This window comes from Tamandua tetradactyla, chromosome 19 (assembly GCF_023851605.1).
Source record: "Tamandua tetradactyla isolate mTamTet1 chromosome 19, mTamTet1.pri, whole genome shotgun sequence".
NCBI lineage: Eukaryota > Metazoa > Chordata > Mammalia > Pilosa > Myrmecophagidae > Tamandua > Tamandua tetradactyla.
This window is the reverse complement of record NC_135345.1, coordinates 26,997,110-27,017,069: the sequence shown is the minus strand read 5'-3', so window position 1 is coordinate 27,017,069 and position 19,960 is coordinate 26,997,110. Positions and strand designations below refer to the sequence as shown.

Here is a 19,960-nt window from a genome sequence, read left to right as displayed (position 1 = left end):
TTAAGGGCATGGATAGTTTTAGTAATCTTTGTACCTAGAAAAGTATCTGGCACATAGTAGGTACTGAACATTGAAATGAAGAATGGGATTTAATCCATTTAATAAATACATGTTAATTTTCTGTCTTGTACCAGTTATTCTGCTAGGTCTGGAATACAGCCATGAACAAGACAGACATAGTCTCTCCCTGCCTTCATGAATCTTATATTTTAGTTGAGAAGGCAGACATCGAATAAAACACAGATGTGATGAATATTACAAAAAACAAAACAAAACAAAAGACATGGATCATATAAAAGAGATACCTAGCTGGAAGGTCTTGGAGAATCTCTGTAATCTTTAACAAAAAAAAAAGAACTTAGTTGAGTTAGGTAGGTATGAGAGAAGGAGAAGTGAAGAGAGATTAGCCTGGGCAGCTATGACTGAAGACTAGAGGCTGAAGGTCAGAGTGTCACATGAGACAGACAGTGGGCAGAGACCACCAAGTTTAGTAGTTCTAATCAAGGATTTCGGGCATTATTCTAAGGGCAATGAAAAGCAATCAGAGATTTTAGGCAAAGGAATTATTATAACTCATTTGGATTTTAAAGAACACCAGACTTCCATTTACCAAGCACTTAAAATGTACTAAGCATACTATCCTGTTCAGTCTTCACAAAGTGACACATATTTCCAAGTTGGATGGTATGGCTGGCAGCTGATCATCACCTCTGCCTAGAGCAACCAATGAAGCCAAATGAAATACAAAAATCATCTATTTGACAACAGAAGAGACTTGCTGAGGAATAAGAACTAGAAGAACTAAAAATCCTAAGAAAAGAAAAAATCTTGAGAGATAAGCAGGCTTCTGCAGCCACTTTTTTTCACTGAAGTCATTAGCCCATTCTGAACAGGGACAGGAGACTGAGAGCCAGAACAAGAACTAGCACAAAGCCTAGTGGAGGGCTACTAAGGATGAACAGTGAAATAAGTAGAGCTCTGGCAGAGACTTTGGAGGTCTAAACACATAGCAAATTTTATGCCCCAGAAATTTTCCAAACACTAGGCATCTGTACAGTGGGAGACTAAAAACAAAAACAGAAAATTTGTGGAAAAAGTTTTTTAGCAGTTTAATATGACAAACAAGATCCAAAAGGGAATCCAAAGAGGAAAGGACCTACAAAATATATCAAAACTTCCTGATTAAATTAAGTAGAGGAGAGGAGTAACCCTGTATAACGGAAGCTATCTCTGGAGGATCTATAATTTTTCATACACACCTGCCATTTGATGAATATTCACCAGGCATGACAACAGACAAAATCACATAAACAGAAGTTAAGAGAAAATAATATCATAGGAAGAGAACTACAGGTAACTGAGATATTGGTTAAGTGACAAGGACTTTAAAATAATTATAAATTATAGGCTCAAGAAAAATTGGGCAAAATACATGAAAAATGTAGAATTTTAGCTGAAACCTAAAATCAAAAGAAAAAGAACCACTTGGAAATCTTAGGACTAAAAAATACACTATATAAATAAGAATGCATTAGATGGATTTACCAGGAGAAAAGCAGTAGTATAAAACAGGATTAGTGAAATGGTAGAAGGTCAAAAGAAAATATACAAACTGAAGCACAGAGAAATAACGGGAAATAGAAATAAATGGAACTAAGTGAAAAGGTCTAATATAGATGTAATTTGGAGTCTAAGACAGAGAGAAATGTAGTAGAAAAAATATCAGATAATGGCCAAGAATTTCCAAAACTGACAAAAGTTACCAACTCCAGATTTAACAGTCCCAGAAACCCAAAACAGAATGAATTAAATAATAATAATACAATTAACAACAACAACATATCAAGGCCCATCTTATCAAGACTGCTGAAAAATAGAGATAAAAAGAAAATGTTATAAACAGCTGAGATGGAGTTGAGACATTCATTCAATGAGTAACAAAGACTGATGGCTAACTTCTCTACAAAAACCAAAGAAGCCAGAAGACAATGAAATGACATATCAACCTGCTAAAAGAAAATTACTGCTAACCTAGAAATCTATGTAGAAGAAAAATCCTTCAAAAATGAAGATGATATAAAAACATCATCAGACAAAGGAAAAATGAGGAATTTGTCACCAGAAAGCCTGCACTAAGAGAAATACTAACAAGAGTTCTTACGGCAGAAGAAAATTAATCACAAAGGGAAACAGGGAAATGGGGAGCAAAAAGGATAAAAATGTAGTTAAGAATTAATAAATATTAACTAAATATTGATACTAGGAAACAATAACGGCAATGTATTATGGGATTTAAAGTATGCATAGATCTAAAATGCAAAGTAAAAGAAGGGTAAAATGAGTAAGATGTAAGAAATTCTAGTATTGTACTACAGGGAAATAGTAAAAATAATAATTTATATAGGACTACAATCAATCAAGAAAAACACTTTAATCTTTAGGATAACTACCAAAAGAATATTAAAATAATGTATAGCTAAATTAATGAAGAAGAAAATACAGTTTTTTAAAAACCTGAATAATCCAAAAGAACGCAAGAAAAGAGAGAAAGCAGAATATAAAGCAGATAAAATTAAAAACAAATACTAAAATAAGAGATATGAAGCCAAATATATCAGTACACTCATTAAATGTAAATGGACTAAATAATACAACTAAAAGACTATGACTACTAAGCATGGATTTGAAAACAAATCATATGCTACTTTCAAAAGACACAACTCTCTGTGACTTTCAAAAGTCTGTGAGTGTTCTGTGTATGTGTGTTTGAACAGTTTTTCTTAAGGTTTATCAATTATTAATCATATCAAAGAACAATTTTTGACTTTGCTGATTTTCTCTTAATTTCAGGCAATGTTATTATTATTATTTTCTCCTACTTTCTTTAGGATTTATTTACTTTTTTCCTAGTGCCTTGAGATGGAAACTTAAATCATGTATTTCTAGCCTTTTCTTTTTCTTTTCTGACACATGAATTTAGGAAAATATGTCTTTAGCTACATCCTACACATTTTATTAATCCATATAAATATAAAAATATTTTCTAATATTTTTTATGGTTTCTTATTTGACTGTAAGGTTCTCTTGAAGTATACTGCTTAATTTTTAAGCAGTATACTGCTTAAAATGGTCTTTTCAAGAAATGGTGCTGGAGCAACTAGACAATCACAGAAAAAAAAAAAAAACTAGACCCTGACTTTATATCATTCACAAAAATTACTCAATATGAATCATAAACCTAAATGTAAAATATAGAACTATAAAACTTCTAGAAGGTAACACAGGAGAAAATTTAGTTTACCTTGGGTTTGGTTCTGAGTTTTTAGATACTAAACTAAAAACATGACCTTTGAAAGAAAAAGTGGATAAGATGGAATTCATTAAAATTAAAAACTCCTACTCTGTTACAAGAACGAAAAAACAGAGACTTCCGGAGAAGATGGGGGCTTAGTAAGACGTGTGGATCTTAGTTCCTCCTCCAGAACAGCTACTAGGGGAGTAGAAATGATACAGAACAGCTCCCAGAGCCACGACAGAGATCAAACAGACAGCGTACCCCATCCTGGAACGGCTGACTGGCTGGGAGAACCCGCTCTGGTGAGATAGCCGAGCGGCGCGGGCTTCCCCGGGGCGGGGCGGCAAGTGGCCAGAGTCCCTCCCTTCCTCCTTCCCGGGTCAGCTGGGAGAAGTGAGCAGGCGGTCCCCTCAAGTCGCGGCAGCTGGCGACCCCCCCATGCACGGTCCCCCAGACCAACTGGGAGAATTGGATTGGAGATCCCCAGGCCGCGGAGAACGGTGACCGGGGTCCCTTCCAGACATGTGACTTCCCGGTCTGGCTGGGAACAGTGCACACTTCCGGGCCGCGGCGGCTGGCGCCCTTCCGCCACGCATGGCGCCCCGGGCCGACTAGGATATTCGGACGGGCGCTCTCCCGGGCTGCGGTGGCAGGCGACCCTCCCCGCGTTCGGATCCCCGGGCCGGCTGGCACTCTTCCAAGCCGCTTTGGCTGGCGAACCTCCCCCACGGCGAAGTTTTCCAAAGCTAAAGGACCCACTGCACCTTTTACTGGTGAGACCTGCAGACAAACGTGAGCCACGAGCGCTACCTCCTGGGCAGGATAAGAAAAACAGAACTCAGAGATTTCACAGAAAAATCTTTCAACCTGTTGTTCCAACACCCAGGGAAATGTGACTAAATGCCCAGACGCCAGCAGAAGATAACGGATCATGGTCAAAAAATTGAAAATATGGCCTACTCAAAGGAGCAAACCAATAGTTCAAATGAGATACAGGAGCTGAGACAACTAATGCTAAATATACGAACAGAAATGGAAAACCTCTTCAAAAACAAAATTGATAAATTGAGGGAGGACATGAAGAAAACATGGGCTGAACAAAAAGAAGAAACAGAAAACTGAAAAAACAAATCACAGAACTTATGGAAGTGAAGGATAAAGTAGAAAAGATGGAAAAAACAATGGATACCTACAATGATAGATTTAAAGAGACAGAAGATAGAATCAGTGATTTGGAGGATGGAACATCTGAAGTTCAAAAAGAAACAGAAACTATAGGGAAAAGAATGGAAAAATTTGAACAGGGGATCAGGGAACTGAAGGACAATATGAACCGCACAAATATATGTGCTGTGGGTGTCCCAGAAGGAGAAGAGAAGGGAAAAGGAGGAGAAAAACTAATGGAAGAAATTATCACTGAAAATTTCCCAACTCTTATGAAAGACCTAAAATTACAGATCCAAGAAGTGCAGCACACCCCAAAGAGAATAGACCCAAATAGGCGTTCTCCAAGACACTTACTAGTTAGAATGTCAGAGGTCAAAGAGAAAGAGAGGATCTTGAAAGCAGAGAGAAAAACAATCCATCACATACAAGGGAAACCCAATAAGACTATGTGTAGATTTCTTGGCAGAAACCACGGAAGCTAGAAGACAGTGGGATGATATATTTAAATTAATAAAAGAGAAAAACTGCCAACCAAGACTCCTATATCCAGCAAAATTGTCCTTCAAAAATGAGGGAGAAATTAAAACATTCTCAGACAAAAAGTCACTGGGAGAATTTGTGACCAAGAGACCAGCTCTGCAAGAAATACTAAAGGGAGCACTAGAGTCAGATATGAAAAGACAGAAGAGAGAGGTATGGAGAAGAGTGTGGAAAGAGGGAAAATCAGATATGATATATATAATACAAAAGGCAAAATGGTAGAGGAAAATATTATCCAAACAGTAATAACACTAAATGTGAATGGACTGAATTCTCCAATCAAAAGTCATAGACTGGCAGAATGGATTAAAAAACAGGATCCTTCTATATGCTGTCTACAGGAAACACATCTTAGACCCAAAGATAAACATAGGTTGAAAGTGAAAGGTTGGGAAAAGATATTTCATGCAAATAACCACCAGTTAAAGAGCAGGAGTAGCTATACTAATATCCAACAAATTAGACTTCAAATGTAAAACAGTTAAAAGAGACAAAGAAGGACACTATCTACTAATAAAAGGAACAATTCAACAAGAAGACATAACAATCATAAATATTTATGCACCGAACCAGAATGCCCCAAAATACGTGAGGAATACACTGCAAACACTGAAAAGGGAAATAGACACATATACCATAATAGTTGGAGACTTCAATTCCCCACTCTCATCAATGGACAGAACATCTAGACAGAGGATCAATAAAGAAATAGAGAATCTGAATATTACTATAAATGAGCTAGACTTAACAGACATTTATAGGACATTACATCCCACAACAGCAGGATACACCTTTTTCTCAAGTGCTCATGGATCATTCTCAAAGATAGACCATATGCTGGGTCACAAAGCATGTCTTAACAAATTTAAAAAGATTGAAATCATACACAACACTTTCTCGGATCATAAAGGAATGAAGTTGGAAATCAATAAAAGGCAGAGTGCCAGAGAATCCACAAATACGTGGAGGCTCAACAACACACTCTTAAACAACAAGTGGGTCAAAGAAGAAATTGCAAGAGAAATAGTAAATACCTCGAGGCGAATGAAAATGAAAACACAACATATCAAAACTTATGAGACGCAGCAAAGGCAGTGCTAAGAGGGAAATTTATTGCCCTAAATGCCTATATCAGAGAGAAGAAAAGGCAAAAATGCAGGAATTAACTGTCCACCTGGAAGAACTGGAGAAAGAACAGCAAACTAATCCCAAAGCAAGCAAAAGGAAAGAAATAACAAAGATCAGAGCAGAAATAAATGAAATTGAAAACATGAAAACAATAGAGAAAATCAATAAGACCAGAAGTTGGTTCTATGAGAAAATCAATAAGATTGATGGGCCCTTAGCAAGATTGACAAAAAGAAGAAGAGAGAGGATGCAAATAAATAAGATCAGAAATGGAAGAGGAGACATAACTACTGACCTCACAGAAATAAAGGAGGTAATAACAGGATACTATGAACAACTTTACGCTAATAAACACAACAATTTACAGGAAATGGACGGGTTCCTGGAAAGACATGAACAACCAACTTTGACTCAAGAAGAAACAGATGACCTCAACAAACCAATCACAAGTAAAGAAATTGAATTAGTCATTCAAAAACTTCCTAAAAAGAAAAGTCCGGGACCAGATGGCACACACATGAATTCTATCAAACATTCCAGAAAGAATTAGTACCAACTCTCCTCAAACTCTTCAAAAAAATCGAAGTGGAGGGAAAACTACCTAATTCATCCTATGAAGCCAACATCACCCTCATACCAAAACCAGGCAAAGATATTACAAAAAAAGAAAACTACAGACCAATCTCTCTAATGAATACAGATGCAAAAATCCTCAATAAAATTCTAGCAAATCGTATCCAACAACACAGTAAAAGAATTATACATCATGACCAAGTAGGATTCATCCCAGGTATGCAAGGATGGTTCAACATAAGAAAATCAATTAATGTAATACACCATATCAACAAATCAAAGCAGAAAAATCACATGATCATCTCAATTGATGCAGAGAAGGCATTTGACAAGATTCAACATCCTTTCCTGTTGAAAACACTTCAAAAGATAGGAATACAAGGGAACTTCCTTAAAATGATAGAGGGAATATATGAAAAACCCACAGCTAATATCATCCTCAATGGGGAAAAATTGAAAACTTTCCCCCTAAGATCAGGAACAAGACAAGGATGCCCATTATCACCACTATTATTCAACATTGTGTTGGAGGTTCTAGCCAGAGCAATTAGACAAGAAAAAGAAATACAAGGCATCAAAATTGGAAAGGAAGAAGTAAAACTATCACTGTTTGCAGACGATATGATACTATACGTCGAAAACCCGGAAAAATCCACAACAAAACTACTAGAGCTAATAAATGAGTACATCAAAGTAGCAGGTTACAAGATCAACATTCAAAAATCTGTAGCATTTCTATACACTAGTAATGAACAAGCTGAGGGGAAATCAAGAAATGAATCCCATTTACAATTGCAACTAAAAGAATAAAATACCTAGGAATAAATTTAACTAAAGAGACAAAAAAAAACCTATATAAAGAAAACTACAAAAAACTGCTAAAAGAAATCACAGAAGACCTAAATAGATGGAAGGGCATACCGTGTTCATGGATTGGAAGACTAAATATAGTTAAGATGTCAATCCTACCTAAATTGATTTACAGATTCAATGCAATACCAGTCAAAATCCCAACAACTTATTTTTCAGAAATAGAAAAACCAATAAGCAAATTTATCTGGAAGGGCAGGGTGCCCCGAATTGCTAAAAACATCTTGAGGAAAAGAAACGAAGCTGGAGGTCTCGCGCTGCCTGACTTTAAGGCATATTATGAAGCCACAGTGGTCAAAACAGCATGGTATTGGCATAAAGATAGATATATCGACCAATGGAATCGAATAGAGTGCTCAGATATAGACCCTCTCATCTATGGACATTTGATCTTTGATAAGGCAGTCAAGCCAACTCACCTGGGACAGAACAGTCTCTTCAATAAATGGTGCCTAGAGAACTGGATATCCATATGCAAAAGAATGAAAGAGGACCCGTATCTCACACCCTATACAAAAGTTAACTCAAAATGGATCAAAGATCTAAACATTAGGTCTAAGACCATAAAACAGTTAGAGGAAAATGTAGGGAGATATCTTATGAAACTTACAATTGGAGGCAGTTTTATGGACCTTAAACCTAAAGCAAGAGCACTGAAGAAGGAAATAAATAAATGGGAGCTCCTCAAAATTAAACACTTTTGTGCATCAAAGAACTTCATCAAGAAAGTAGAAAGACAGCCTACACAATGGGAGACAATATTTGGAAATGATATATCAGATAAAGGTCCTGTGTCCAGAATTTATAAAGAGATTGTTCAACTCAACAACAAAAAGACAGTCAACCCAATTACAAAATGGGAAAAAGACTTGAACAGACACCTCTCAGAAGAGGAAATACAAATGGCCAAATGGCACATGAAGAGATGCTCAATGTCCCTGGCCATTAGAAAAATGCAAATCAAAACCACAATGAAATATCATCTCACACCCACCAGAATGGCCATTATCAACAAAACAGAAAATGACAAGTGCTGGAGAGGATGCAGAGAAAGAGGCACACTTATCCACTGTTGGTGGGAATGTCAAATGGTGCAACCACTGTGGGAGGCAGTTCGGCGGTTCCTCAAAAAACTGAATATAGAATTGCCATACAACCCAGCAATACCATTGCTGGGTATCTACTCAGAGGACTTAAGGGCAAAGACACAAATGGACATTTGCACACCAATGTTTATAGCAGCGTTATTTACAATTGCAAAGAGATGGATACAGCCAAAATGTCCATCAACAGATGAGTGGCTAAACAAACTGTGGTATATACATATGATGGAATATTATGCAGCTTTAAGACAGAGTAAACTTATGAAGCATGTAATAACATGGATGGACCTAGAGAACATTATGCTGAGTGAGTCTAGCCAAAAACTAAAGGACAAATACTGTATGGTCCCACTGATGTGAACGGACATTCGAGAATAAACTTGGAATATGTCATTGGTAACAGAGTCCAACAGGAGTTAGAAACAGGGTAAGATAATGGGTAATTGGAGCTGAAGGGATACAGACTGTGCAACAGGACTAGATACAAAAACTCAAAAATGGACAGCATAATAATACCTAATTGTAAAGTAATCATGTTAAAACACTGAATGAAGCTGCATCTGAGCTATAGGGTTTTTTTTTTTTGTCTGTCTGTTTGTCTTTTTTTTTTGTACTATTATTATTATTTTTATTTCTTTTCTCTATATTAACATTCTATATCTTTTTCTGTTGTTTTGCTAGTTCTTTTAAATCGATTTAAATGTACTAAGAAATGATCATGCATCTATGTGATGATAAGAATTAGTGATTGCATATGTAGAATGGAATGATTCCTAAACGTTGGGTTAATGTCTTTTTTTTTCTTTAATTAATAATAAAAAAAAAGAATGAAAAAACAAGCCACAAACCACTAGAAAATATTTGCAAAAAAACATTTCTGATAAGGGACTTGTATCCAAAATACAGAAAGAATTCTTAAGAAAACAAACAACCCAATTTAAAAATAGTCAAAAGATATGAATAGACACCTCATCAAAGATATACACATGGCATATAAGCATATGAAACAATGCTCAGCATCATATGTCATTAGGGAAGTACAAATTAAAACAGCAATGAGAAATTACCATGCATCTATTACAATGGCTAAAATCCAAAACACTGACAGTATCAAATGCTGACAAGGACATGGAGCAACAGAAACTTTCACTCATTGCTGATGGAATGCAAAATGGTACAGATACTTTGAAAGACAGTTTGGCAGTTTCTTATAACACTAAACAGTCTTGCCATATGATCCAGCAATCATATTTCCTGACATTTAGCCAAATGAGTTGAAAACTATGTCCACAAAAATTTGCATGTCAGTATTTATAGCAGTTTTATTCATAATTGCTAAAACTTGGAACCAAAATGTCCTTCAATAGGTGAATGAATAAATAAATATGGTACCTCTATACAATGGATTATTATTCAGCAATTAAAAAAAGAGCTATAAGCCACGTACAGGAACCTTAATTGCATATTGCTAAGTGAAAGAAGCCAGTCTGAAAAGGTGACATACCATACGATTCCAACCATATGACAAAACACAAAACTATGGAACCGGTAAGGAGATCAATGGGTACCAGAGGTTCTGGGAAGGAGGTGGAGGAGAGGAATACATAGGTAAGCAGAAGGGGTTTTAGGGAGTGAAACTAATCTGTATAATACTGGAATGATGGTTACATGACATGATACATTTTTCAAAACCCATAGACTTGTACAACATAAAGTAAACTATGTAAATTATTAGCTTTAGTTAATGTAACAGTATTGTTTTGTCAGTAGTAATAAATGTATCATAATAAAGCAAGACGTTTATAAAAGCGAAAACTGGGGGGAGTTTGCATATGAGAACTCTGTTCTTTCTGGTCACTTTTTGTTTTTGTTTTTTTTGGTAAACCTAAAACTGCTCTAAAAAAATAAAGTCTCATTAATTAAAAAAAAAAACTTCCTAAAAATAAAAACTCTAATACAGGCTTCATTGAAGAATTCTTCCAAACATTGAAGAAAAAAATTTCAGTCTCATAACAGTCTTGCAACAAACAGAAACGGAAGGAACACTTTCCCACTCATTTTATGAGGTCAGTATAACCTTGATATAAAACTTGACAAAGACGTTATGAGAAAGGAAAATTACAGAACAATCTTTCTTACGGATATAGATGAGACCTTAAACACCTATTATGGGGAAGTTTCTCTACCACTTACGATGTAGAAAGCCACAAGAGAATGTCACTCCCACTCTAACAATGAGAAAAAGTGGTGCAATCTATACATTTTGAACCTATCAAAAAAACTGAATTAGCAAGACAACCAACGGAACTAAATTCCAAAGAGTAATAAGCCCCGCCAAGGACACATGGGATTCTGAATTATTTCACCTTAAGAAGATACAGCAGGAAAATGAAAACAACTATACAAAGCGGATAAGAAGAAATCAGCTAAAAATTTTACTAACTGTGGGTAGAAGGCTAATTTGGAAGACTAGGGGCCCAAAATATAAGAGAAATTCATACTTGCTGGGATGTTTCCTGAGCCCACAACAAACACTGGGAGCAAAGCAGGAAACTGCAGTGAACCTCTATTTATGGTGCAAGTGCACAGGAACAGGCTGCCACTACAGAGCAAGCATAAAACTGTGCTACCCTGTCCAGACTCTTTTCTCATTTGAGATGCCTTAAACCTCTTGGAAAAAGTTCAGAAGCCTTCTCATTCTGAAGAGAAGGCCATGACTCATTGCTTCTGGGAGTAGGGTAAATGCAAAAATGCCTCATGGGAAGGTAAGAAAACCCTCTTTATTCCAAGATCCTAAATCAATAAAAACAGAGGTAAGATACCAGGGTAGGGGCAGAATCGCTTCCATTTAACACTGCCACAGATGCAAGGCAAAAGTTAGGCTGACAAAGGAGGAGAGAAAGGAATGCTAAGATCCACTCCCAAGAACAAAGCACGTGGACTAATACAGGAACAGGAGAATAGATATTCTTTGCCCCCACCAGGAGCCTAGGACTGAGTAATAAAGAGTCTATTGTTGAGAGAGGGACAAGAGTGTGAAGAGAGACCTCTCTCTGCGGCATAGGCAAGCAGAGACTTGTGAAACTAAGGATGGAGTAGAAATACCAAGAAAAACTCTCCAGTACCCCAGGTAACAACAGCCTACCACTGGAAGAATGTGAAGCCTTTGGTAGACTGAAGGTAATGTTTGCAATTACAAAATTTAAACCTAGGTCGAGTCTTGACTAGCCCCTACACTCGGATATAACACCTGAACAAAATTATCAATCCACTTGACCTATCTGACATTCATAGGGCACTTTACTCAACACCACTAGGATGCACATGCTTTTAAAGTGCACAGAGAATGCTCAACAAGATAGAGCTTATTCTGGACCATAAAAGAAACTTCAGCAAATTTAAAAGACCTGAAGTCATAAAAATTATAATCATGGAATTAAACTAGAAATCAACCAGAGAATGATACCATTAAATCTCCCTAAATTGGAAACTTAAAAACATTTCTAATAACTTATGGGTCAAAGAGGAAAAATGACAGTAGAAATTTAAAAGAAATTGAACTGAATGAAAATGGTAGTAGACTATATCAGAATTCATCGTACCCAGCTAAGGCAATGCACAGAGGGACATGTATAGCATTACATTAGAAGAGATTGAAGATCTAAAATCAATAATCTAAATTTCCACCTAAAAATGTAGAAAAGAAAGCAAATTAAATCCAAAGCAAGCAGAAGGAAATAACAAAGAGGTAATAAATCAATGAAACTTAAAACAGGAAAACTATGAGGAAAATCAATGAAAACAAGAAATCAGTCTTTGAAAATAGCAATAAAATTGATAAATCTCTAGACAGACTAATCAAACACACATCATAATACCAAGAATGAAAGAGGGGCTAAAACTACCAATCCTACAAACATTAAAAGGAAAATAAAGGGCTAATACAAACAACTTTATGCCAATCAGTTTGATAATTTAGATTAAGTTCAATAATATCATGAAACATAAAAACTACCAGAGCTTACATAAGAACAAACAGATAACTTGAAGAGCCATGTGTCTATTAACAAAATTTAAGTTTTAATTTAAAATAGTCCCATAAAGAAAACTCCAGACCTCAATGACTTCATGAAAATTCTACCATACCTTTAAGGAAAAATAATATTAATTCCATACAAGTTCTTCCATAAAATAGGAGAAGGGGAAACACCAACACATTTTATGAGATCATCATTACCTGATATCAAAACTGGACAAACACATTAGAAGGAAGAAACAAACAAACAAAAAAACACAACATAACATTTCTCAGAAACAGTCACAAAAACTTCAAGAAATATAAAAAGGATAATGCGTCGTGGCCAAATGGGATTTATTTCAGGAATACAAATTGTTCATTATATAAAGGTCAATCAATATTATTCACCATATCAACAGACCACATAAGAAAAGCATTTTTTAAAATGCAGGAAAAGCATGCTTAAAAATTCAACATCCATCTTAGAAATAAAAAAGGAGAACTTCCTCAGCCTGATAAAGACTGTTTATACAACCACAAGTACAATAAGTCAAGAAAAAGAAATAAAAGGCATACAGATTTGGAAAGGAAGAAGTTAAACTATCTCTATTAACATGACACCTGTACTCGGAAAATCCTAAATTGTCTATTTCAAAAAGCACTAGAACTGATAAGTAAGCTTAGCAAGGTCTCAGGATACACAGTAAATATTTAAAAATCAATTATACTTCTATGTACTCAAATTATTGGAAATTAAAATGAAAAAAGTTACATATAATAGTATCAAAAACATGAAATACTTAGGGAAAATATAACAAAATCTGTGCAAGATTTGCATGTTAGAACTACAAAAACACTGACAAGAGAAAATTAAGAAGATATAAATAAATGGAGATATACTGTGTTTATGTATTAGAAAACACAATATTGTTAAGATATCAATTCTCCCCAAATTTATCTATAGATTCAACATAATTCCAATACACTCTTTTTACAGTAATTTACAAGCTAATTCTAAAAGTCATATGGTAAATCAAATGCCTTAGAATAGTCAACACAATTTTGTAAAAAAGGAAAAAAATGGAAGTCTGATTTCAGGACTTACCATAAAGTTACAAAAATTGTGACAGTATAGTATTGGCATAATGATAGGATAACAGATAAGTGAAACAGGAAAGAGAGTCCATATATATATTTTATTAACTTATTTTCAACAAGTATGCCAAAGAAATTAATGGAGAAAGGATAGTTTTCAACAAATAGGTACTGGAAATATAAGACATCCATATTCAAAGCAAACAAATAAAAGAAACAAAAAGTCTTACCTCACACCACATAGAAAAATTAACCCAAAATATGTCATAGAAAAAAATACAACATAGTCCTAAATGTGAAAGCTAAAACTATAAAACTTCTAGAACAACACATAAGAAAAACTCTCTGAGACCTTGGATTAGGCAAACATTCTTAGATAAGGCACAAAAAGCATGAATCAAAAAAGAAGAAATGTATCAATTTTATGTAACAAAATTAAAAACTTTTGCTGCATGGAAGACCCAATTAAGAAAATGAAAAGATAAAATAAACCACAGATTGAGAGAAAATATTTTCAAAACATAAACCTGATAAAGGACTTCCATTATGCACAAACAATCCTTACAATTCAACAAAAACAAAAGAAAGCACACAATTTCGTAAAATGGGCAAAAGATTTGAACAGTCTACTTCACAAAGATACAAGTGCATGAAAAGAAGCTAAACATCATTAATTGCTATGGAAATGGCATTAAAACTACAATGAGATACCATTATATTCCTATAAAGGAGTATAATTAATAAAAATGTAGAAATGAAAAGCTGACAATAGCAAGTGCTAGTGATGATGTAAAACAACTGGAGCTCTTATAATTGCTCATAGGAATGTAAAACGGTACAGCCACTTTAGAAAATAATTTGGAGGTTTCTTAAAGAATTGAATATACACTGATAGTATAACTCAGCATTTCCACTCTTAGGCATTTATTCATGAGAAATACAAACAACTTTTCATATAAATACTTTTATGAGAATTTTATATTGACTTTATTTATAATCTCTAAAACCATAACAACCCAAATGCCCATCAACCAACAAATGAATAAATAAATCTTGGTACATACAAACAACAGAATACTGCTCAGCAATAAAAAGGAATGGAAATGCCCCTCCTTGATCAAAATGACAGAATGAGAAGGTCCAGGGCTCTGTCCTCTCACAGAAGCTTTGGAAAATCAGCAAGAACTGTCAGAAACAACTTTTTCAAAGCGCCAGAAAAAAAATGAAGGACTGCAGTAACACAGTAAGAACCAAATCCAGAAAATGGCTACTTAAAAGTGATAGGGGGCAGACCACAGTGGCTCAGGAGGCAGAGTTCTTGCCTGCCATGCCGGAGAATGGGGTTCAATTTTCGGTGCCTGCCCATGTGAAGGAAAAAAAAAAAAGTATTCCACAGGCCAATCTGTGAAGACTGGGAAATTTGGGTTTTTTCCTTCTTTTATTTACTCATTTTTATTAGCTCCTGGCATTCAAGGAAAGCTCTGTCATAATACTAGCTAGATACAAGCTTAAGAAACAGATGCCTCAGAGTCTATATCTCAATAATAACACATTAAAATATCAAAATGTCAAGGTTTAAACAAAAGATTACAAAGTATACAGAGAAACAGGAAGTGATGGCCCAGGCAGGGAATAATGAAGCATTAGAAACTATCTATGAGGAAGATCAGATTGAGGTTATTCCACAACTACTTCTAAAAATTGGTCTAGGGGTATACAGTTGGTTCAGTGGTAGGATGCTCACCTGCCATGTGAGCTCGGGGAAACCCAAGTTCAATTCCCAGCCCATGCACTCCTCCCCACCTCCCACCAAAAAAAAGGTCTTTAATATCCTCAAAGAGCTAAAGGAAAATATGAACAAAGAATAAAGGAAATCAGGAAAACAACAGAAGAGCACAAACAGAGTATCAATAGAAATGAAAATTATGAAAAGAAACCAAGCAGAGCTGAAGACCACAGTAACAGAAACTAAAAATTCCCTAGAGAGATTCAGCAGCAGCTTGAAGCTGGCAGAAGAAAGAATCAGCAAACTTGAAGATAAGACTCTTGAAATCATCCAATCTGAGGACTAGAGAGAGGTAATAATGAACAGAGGCTGAGGAATCTCTGGGACACCATCAAGCATACCAATAGCCACATGGAGGAGTTCCCAGACAAAGGGGCAGAGGGAATATTCAAAGAAAGAATGGCTGAAAACTTCCCAAACGTAACAAAACACATGAATATGCACATCCAAAATGCTTAACAAACTTCAAACAGGATAAATGCAAGTAGACCCATACCACATCATTTTATAGTCAAACTGTTGAATGCCAAAGACAGAGAATTCTGAAAAATGCAAGAGAGAAGAAATTAGTCATATACAAGCGAACCGCAATAAGATTAAGTACTGATTTCTCACTGGAAACCATAGAGGCAAAAAGGTAGTGAGAAGACATATTAAAATGGTGAAAGGAAAAAAAATTTCCAATCAGGAATTATATATCTGGCAAAACTAGCTTTTCAAAAATGATGCAGGGATTAAGACATTACCAGATAAGCAAAATCTGAAGGAATTTGTCACTACTAGGCCAGCCCTATAAGAGATGCTAAAGGAAGTTCTGCAGGTTGAAAAAGGACACCAGACAACTGAGTGAAGCCACATGAAAAAATAAAGATCTCCAGTAAAGATAATGACATGGGAAAATATAATTACCAATACTATTGTACTTTTAATTTGTAACTCCACTTTTTACTTCTTACAGGATCTAAAATAAATAAAAGGTAATGATAAATTAATGATTTTGGACTCAATGTATAAATATGCAATTGGTGACAAGAACTACATAACGGTGGGGGAATGGAGGTATATAGGACCATATTTTATGTATGCTGTTGGAGTTAAATTGGTATCAAAGCAAACAAGATTGTTATACATTTAGGATGTTATTTAAACTCCATTCAGAGTGCATGGGTAGTTCAGTGGTAAAATTCTTGCCTTCCACACAGGAGACCCAGGAGACCAGGGTTCCATTCCCAGCGCATGCACCACCACCACACCACTACCATCCTCCCCAACACACACATAATTTAAGTACTGTGGTGACCACAAAAAAAAAATCAAAGAATATACAAAGTCATAAACACAAAAAGTAGAGTACAGGTGAACAGTGTGGAGGTAAGGAACAATGGGGATTAATGCAAAATGAGCGTAGGATTTTTGTTCAGGGTGAAGATAAAGTTCTAGTAATTGATGGTGGGGAAGGTACAGCAACACTTTGAATATGATTAAATGGGAGGAGTCGGAATAGGAAGATTTATGTTGAATATGTTTCCAGAATTAAAAAAGAAAGAAAGATAGATAAAAACATAATGGCAAATGTCATATATGATGCTGGATGTAATACATGATACTGGGATCTAAGAACGGAAGAGAAAAGGTTCAATAGGACATTATGTAGAAAAGAAAAAATCAGAATATAGAGTATAACATTTATATGAATGTTAAATTTCTTGAACTTGCTAACTGGACTTGAGGTGATTACATAAGTGAATATCCTTGTTCATATGAAATGTACATAGAAGTATTACATATTCAAGGATTATGATGCTTGCAACCTGCTCTCAAATGTTCAGAAGACAGACAGTTACAGAAAGAACGAGTGATAAGGCGAAATGCTAAAACTGAGAGATCTGGGTATTTAGGAGTGTGGGGGTATGTTGGAGTTCTTGTATGAGGTGTGTATTATGTTTGCCACTGTCCTGTACATTTGAAATTATTTTTTAAAAAGAGGTTTTCGTTAAAAAAGAAAGAGAACTATTGAACTACCCAACAACTGGGTGAATCGCAAACATATTACAGTTAAATGACAGAAACCAGGGACCAAAGTCTACACACTGTATGATTCTACTTACATGACGTTCAGGAAAAGGCAAAGCTCTCCTAATTAATTTTTGCAACCCTAGTGCCTACCACATTAGAAAGCACTCAATAAATGCTGGGTGGAGCAATAGATGGGGGAATAATTGCAGAGATGCAAGAAAGTGATAGATTGAAATGAAAGCAAAAAGGTAGCTGTGCGCCCAACACCCACTCACAGGATGGAAAAGGTGAAGGGAGGTGTGGTTCCAAGCTAACCTCCCTGAGTCCAGCAGCTTAAAATAACCTGACCCTGTAAAAAAGTACACGAACAGATAAATGAATGAGTGGACTCCGCGTTTCTATGGCCTAAAGAAAGGCGTGGCGCGCCCCACCCTTCCTTTAAAATTCTAGTTATCCCACGCCTGAGGCTGAACAAGCGGAGCTTTCACCTGTGTGGGGAGGTTTTTCCATGCACCGCAGCGGAGCTGGTGAGACCAGAGGCGGACTCCAGCCGAGGTTCGCGCGCGTAGGGGACGCGGTAACATCGCGGCTCCGCTCGCCTCCCTCCCGTCCCTCTCGACCTCACTTACCCAGGCCTGCCTCTCCAGCTGAGCGTACAAATTGGAGTCTTTAAGCTTTTGGACTATCTGGGCAATAATGAGAGACAGATCGGGCTCTTCCTGCAACATTTCCCCCACCCTAGCCCGCCAAACCGCGGGGACAAGCAGCCAGCGCGGAAAGAACCGGCTCAGGGGTCCGATGACACTTCTCCGGGCCCTTATTACACTAGGACTCCTCCAGCGGGCGTTACCAAGCAACTGCCGGGCGGTGAGTCCGTTCCTCTCTGATTCCCCCCGGCTTCTGGAGGCCCCAGCACCTGAGTTCCGCGGGCGGAAAATGACCTGCGGTGGAGGTTTTTATTCCATTGTTCTGGGGTTGAAAGGTAAGCAGAGAAGCTCTTTCTTCCAGGGCAACAGTGCCTGTAATGCACGAGAAGAACCCAAAAGGTTGAATTATTTTTGTGTTTCCCTATGAAAGATCACTCCTCCTCTCCCTCTCAACCTCTGCAGAAACACGGTTGTACACACAATGATACAGCAAATTGGACCCAAGAATGATCAGGTTACAGGTTCAGTCTCTGACACTAGCTATGTGAACTTGGACAAGGTGCTTAAATTTCAGATCTGAGCTAATGCCTCTGTAAAATAATACCCAGTTCACAGGAGGTTGTCATGATTAGCTGAATTAACAATCCTGTAGGTGCCTAACACTGTACATAGCACTCCATTTTCGCTCCCCTTCTGTTTCTTATATTCCCTGGAGTCCGATACCAGGAATAAATAGACAATCTCTTCTTATCCAACAGGTAAAACCTAACCAAGAAGCATTTGTAGACACGTTTTCTGCAAAGCATAGGCAATTCAATAATGAAGAAGGCATTGCCCTAGTCTGCAAGAAATTTATAGTCTACATTCCTTTTTTTCCATTTATTCTTTCATTCACTCATTTGCTTATAATTCATTCAGCTTTCAATTTACTGAATGTTTATGTACAAGGAATTGTGTGAGCACAAAGGTAAGTAAAACATGGTTCGTGCCTGGCTTTAAGAATGTATATCTGATAAAAGGAAATTTATCAAAGACTTTTAGGAGAACTAGAAGTAGCTGATGTAACTTATTCTATAACATCCCCAAAGGCTAAAAGCAGCTGGAAAAAGGCCTAAGGAATAACACAAGATTTAGTTCTCAAAGGTGGGTGTCCATAACTTTTAAGCAAAGTAAGGGGAGGATTTTAAGAAAACAGACCAATATTGCTGCAAAATGTACCCTAGACTAACTACATTAAACTTTAATGTGCATAAGAATTATGCACATGATTGCTAAATCAAATGCAAATTCTGATTTAATAGGCCTCTGGTGGGACCTGATAGTACGTATTTCTGACAAGCTCCCAAGTGGTTGTGATGCTAGTGGCCAAGGACTACAATCTGAATAGGAAAAGACTAGAGCAGCCAAACAATAAGAACCCAAAGAGACCAGTTCCCTGACGTATTTGCACACCATCCTACCAAGTTTAACACTGCTTTACTTTGATGATAAATACAGATTCCAAATAGCCCATTTGATCAGGTTTATTTATTAAACCAACTTTGAAAAGAGGCAGACAGGGAAAAGCAAAGCACACAAAAGCAAAGAATGACAGATTCTCTACAAAACAAGTAAATTCTCTACAAAACATTCTCCCACACTTTAGAATTTCTCAGACCTGCAATGAGTACATCTCTGAAACTCTTTCCAATCCCTCTATCTCTTTGACCCCGATGGACCACT

The 19,960-nt window shown here is 36.4% G+C and overlaps 2 protein-coding genes across 4 annotated transcripts in view; one reads left to right on the top strand and one right to left on the bottom strand.

The window, feature by feature from the left end:
* Positions 1-18,453, bottom strand: part of TBC1D19 (TBC1 domain family member 19) — a 207,030-nt gene extending 188,577 nt beyond the window's left edge. The window contains exon 1 of one of the 2 annotated variants that reach the window (XM_077136549.1): positions 18,221-18,453. In XM_077136549.1, the coding sequence (XP_076992664.1) occupies positions 18,221-18,319 (99 nt within the window). In that variant the 5' untranslated portion in view covers positions 18,320-18,453. Of the gene's footprint in view, positions 1-14,019; positions 14,154-18,220 lie in introns of those variants that run through there. The other variant, XM_077136550.1, reaches the window with a different exon arrangement.
* Positions 18,014-19,960, top strand: part of LOC143663112 (uncharacterized) — a 60,564-nt gene continuing 58,617 nt past the window's right edge. For both annotated transcript variants that reach the window (XM_077136553.1, XM_077136554.1), the window contains exon 1: positions 18,014-18,573. In XM_077136553.1, coding sequence (XP_076992668.1) covers positions 18,288-18,573 — 286 coding nt within the window. In that variant the 5' untranslated portion in view covers positions 18,014-18,287. The remainder of the gene's footprint in view (positions 18,574-19,960) is intronic.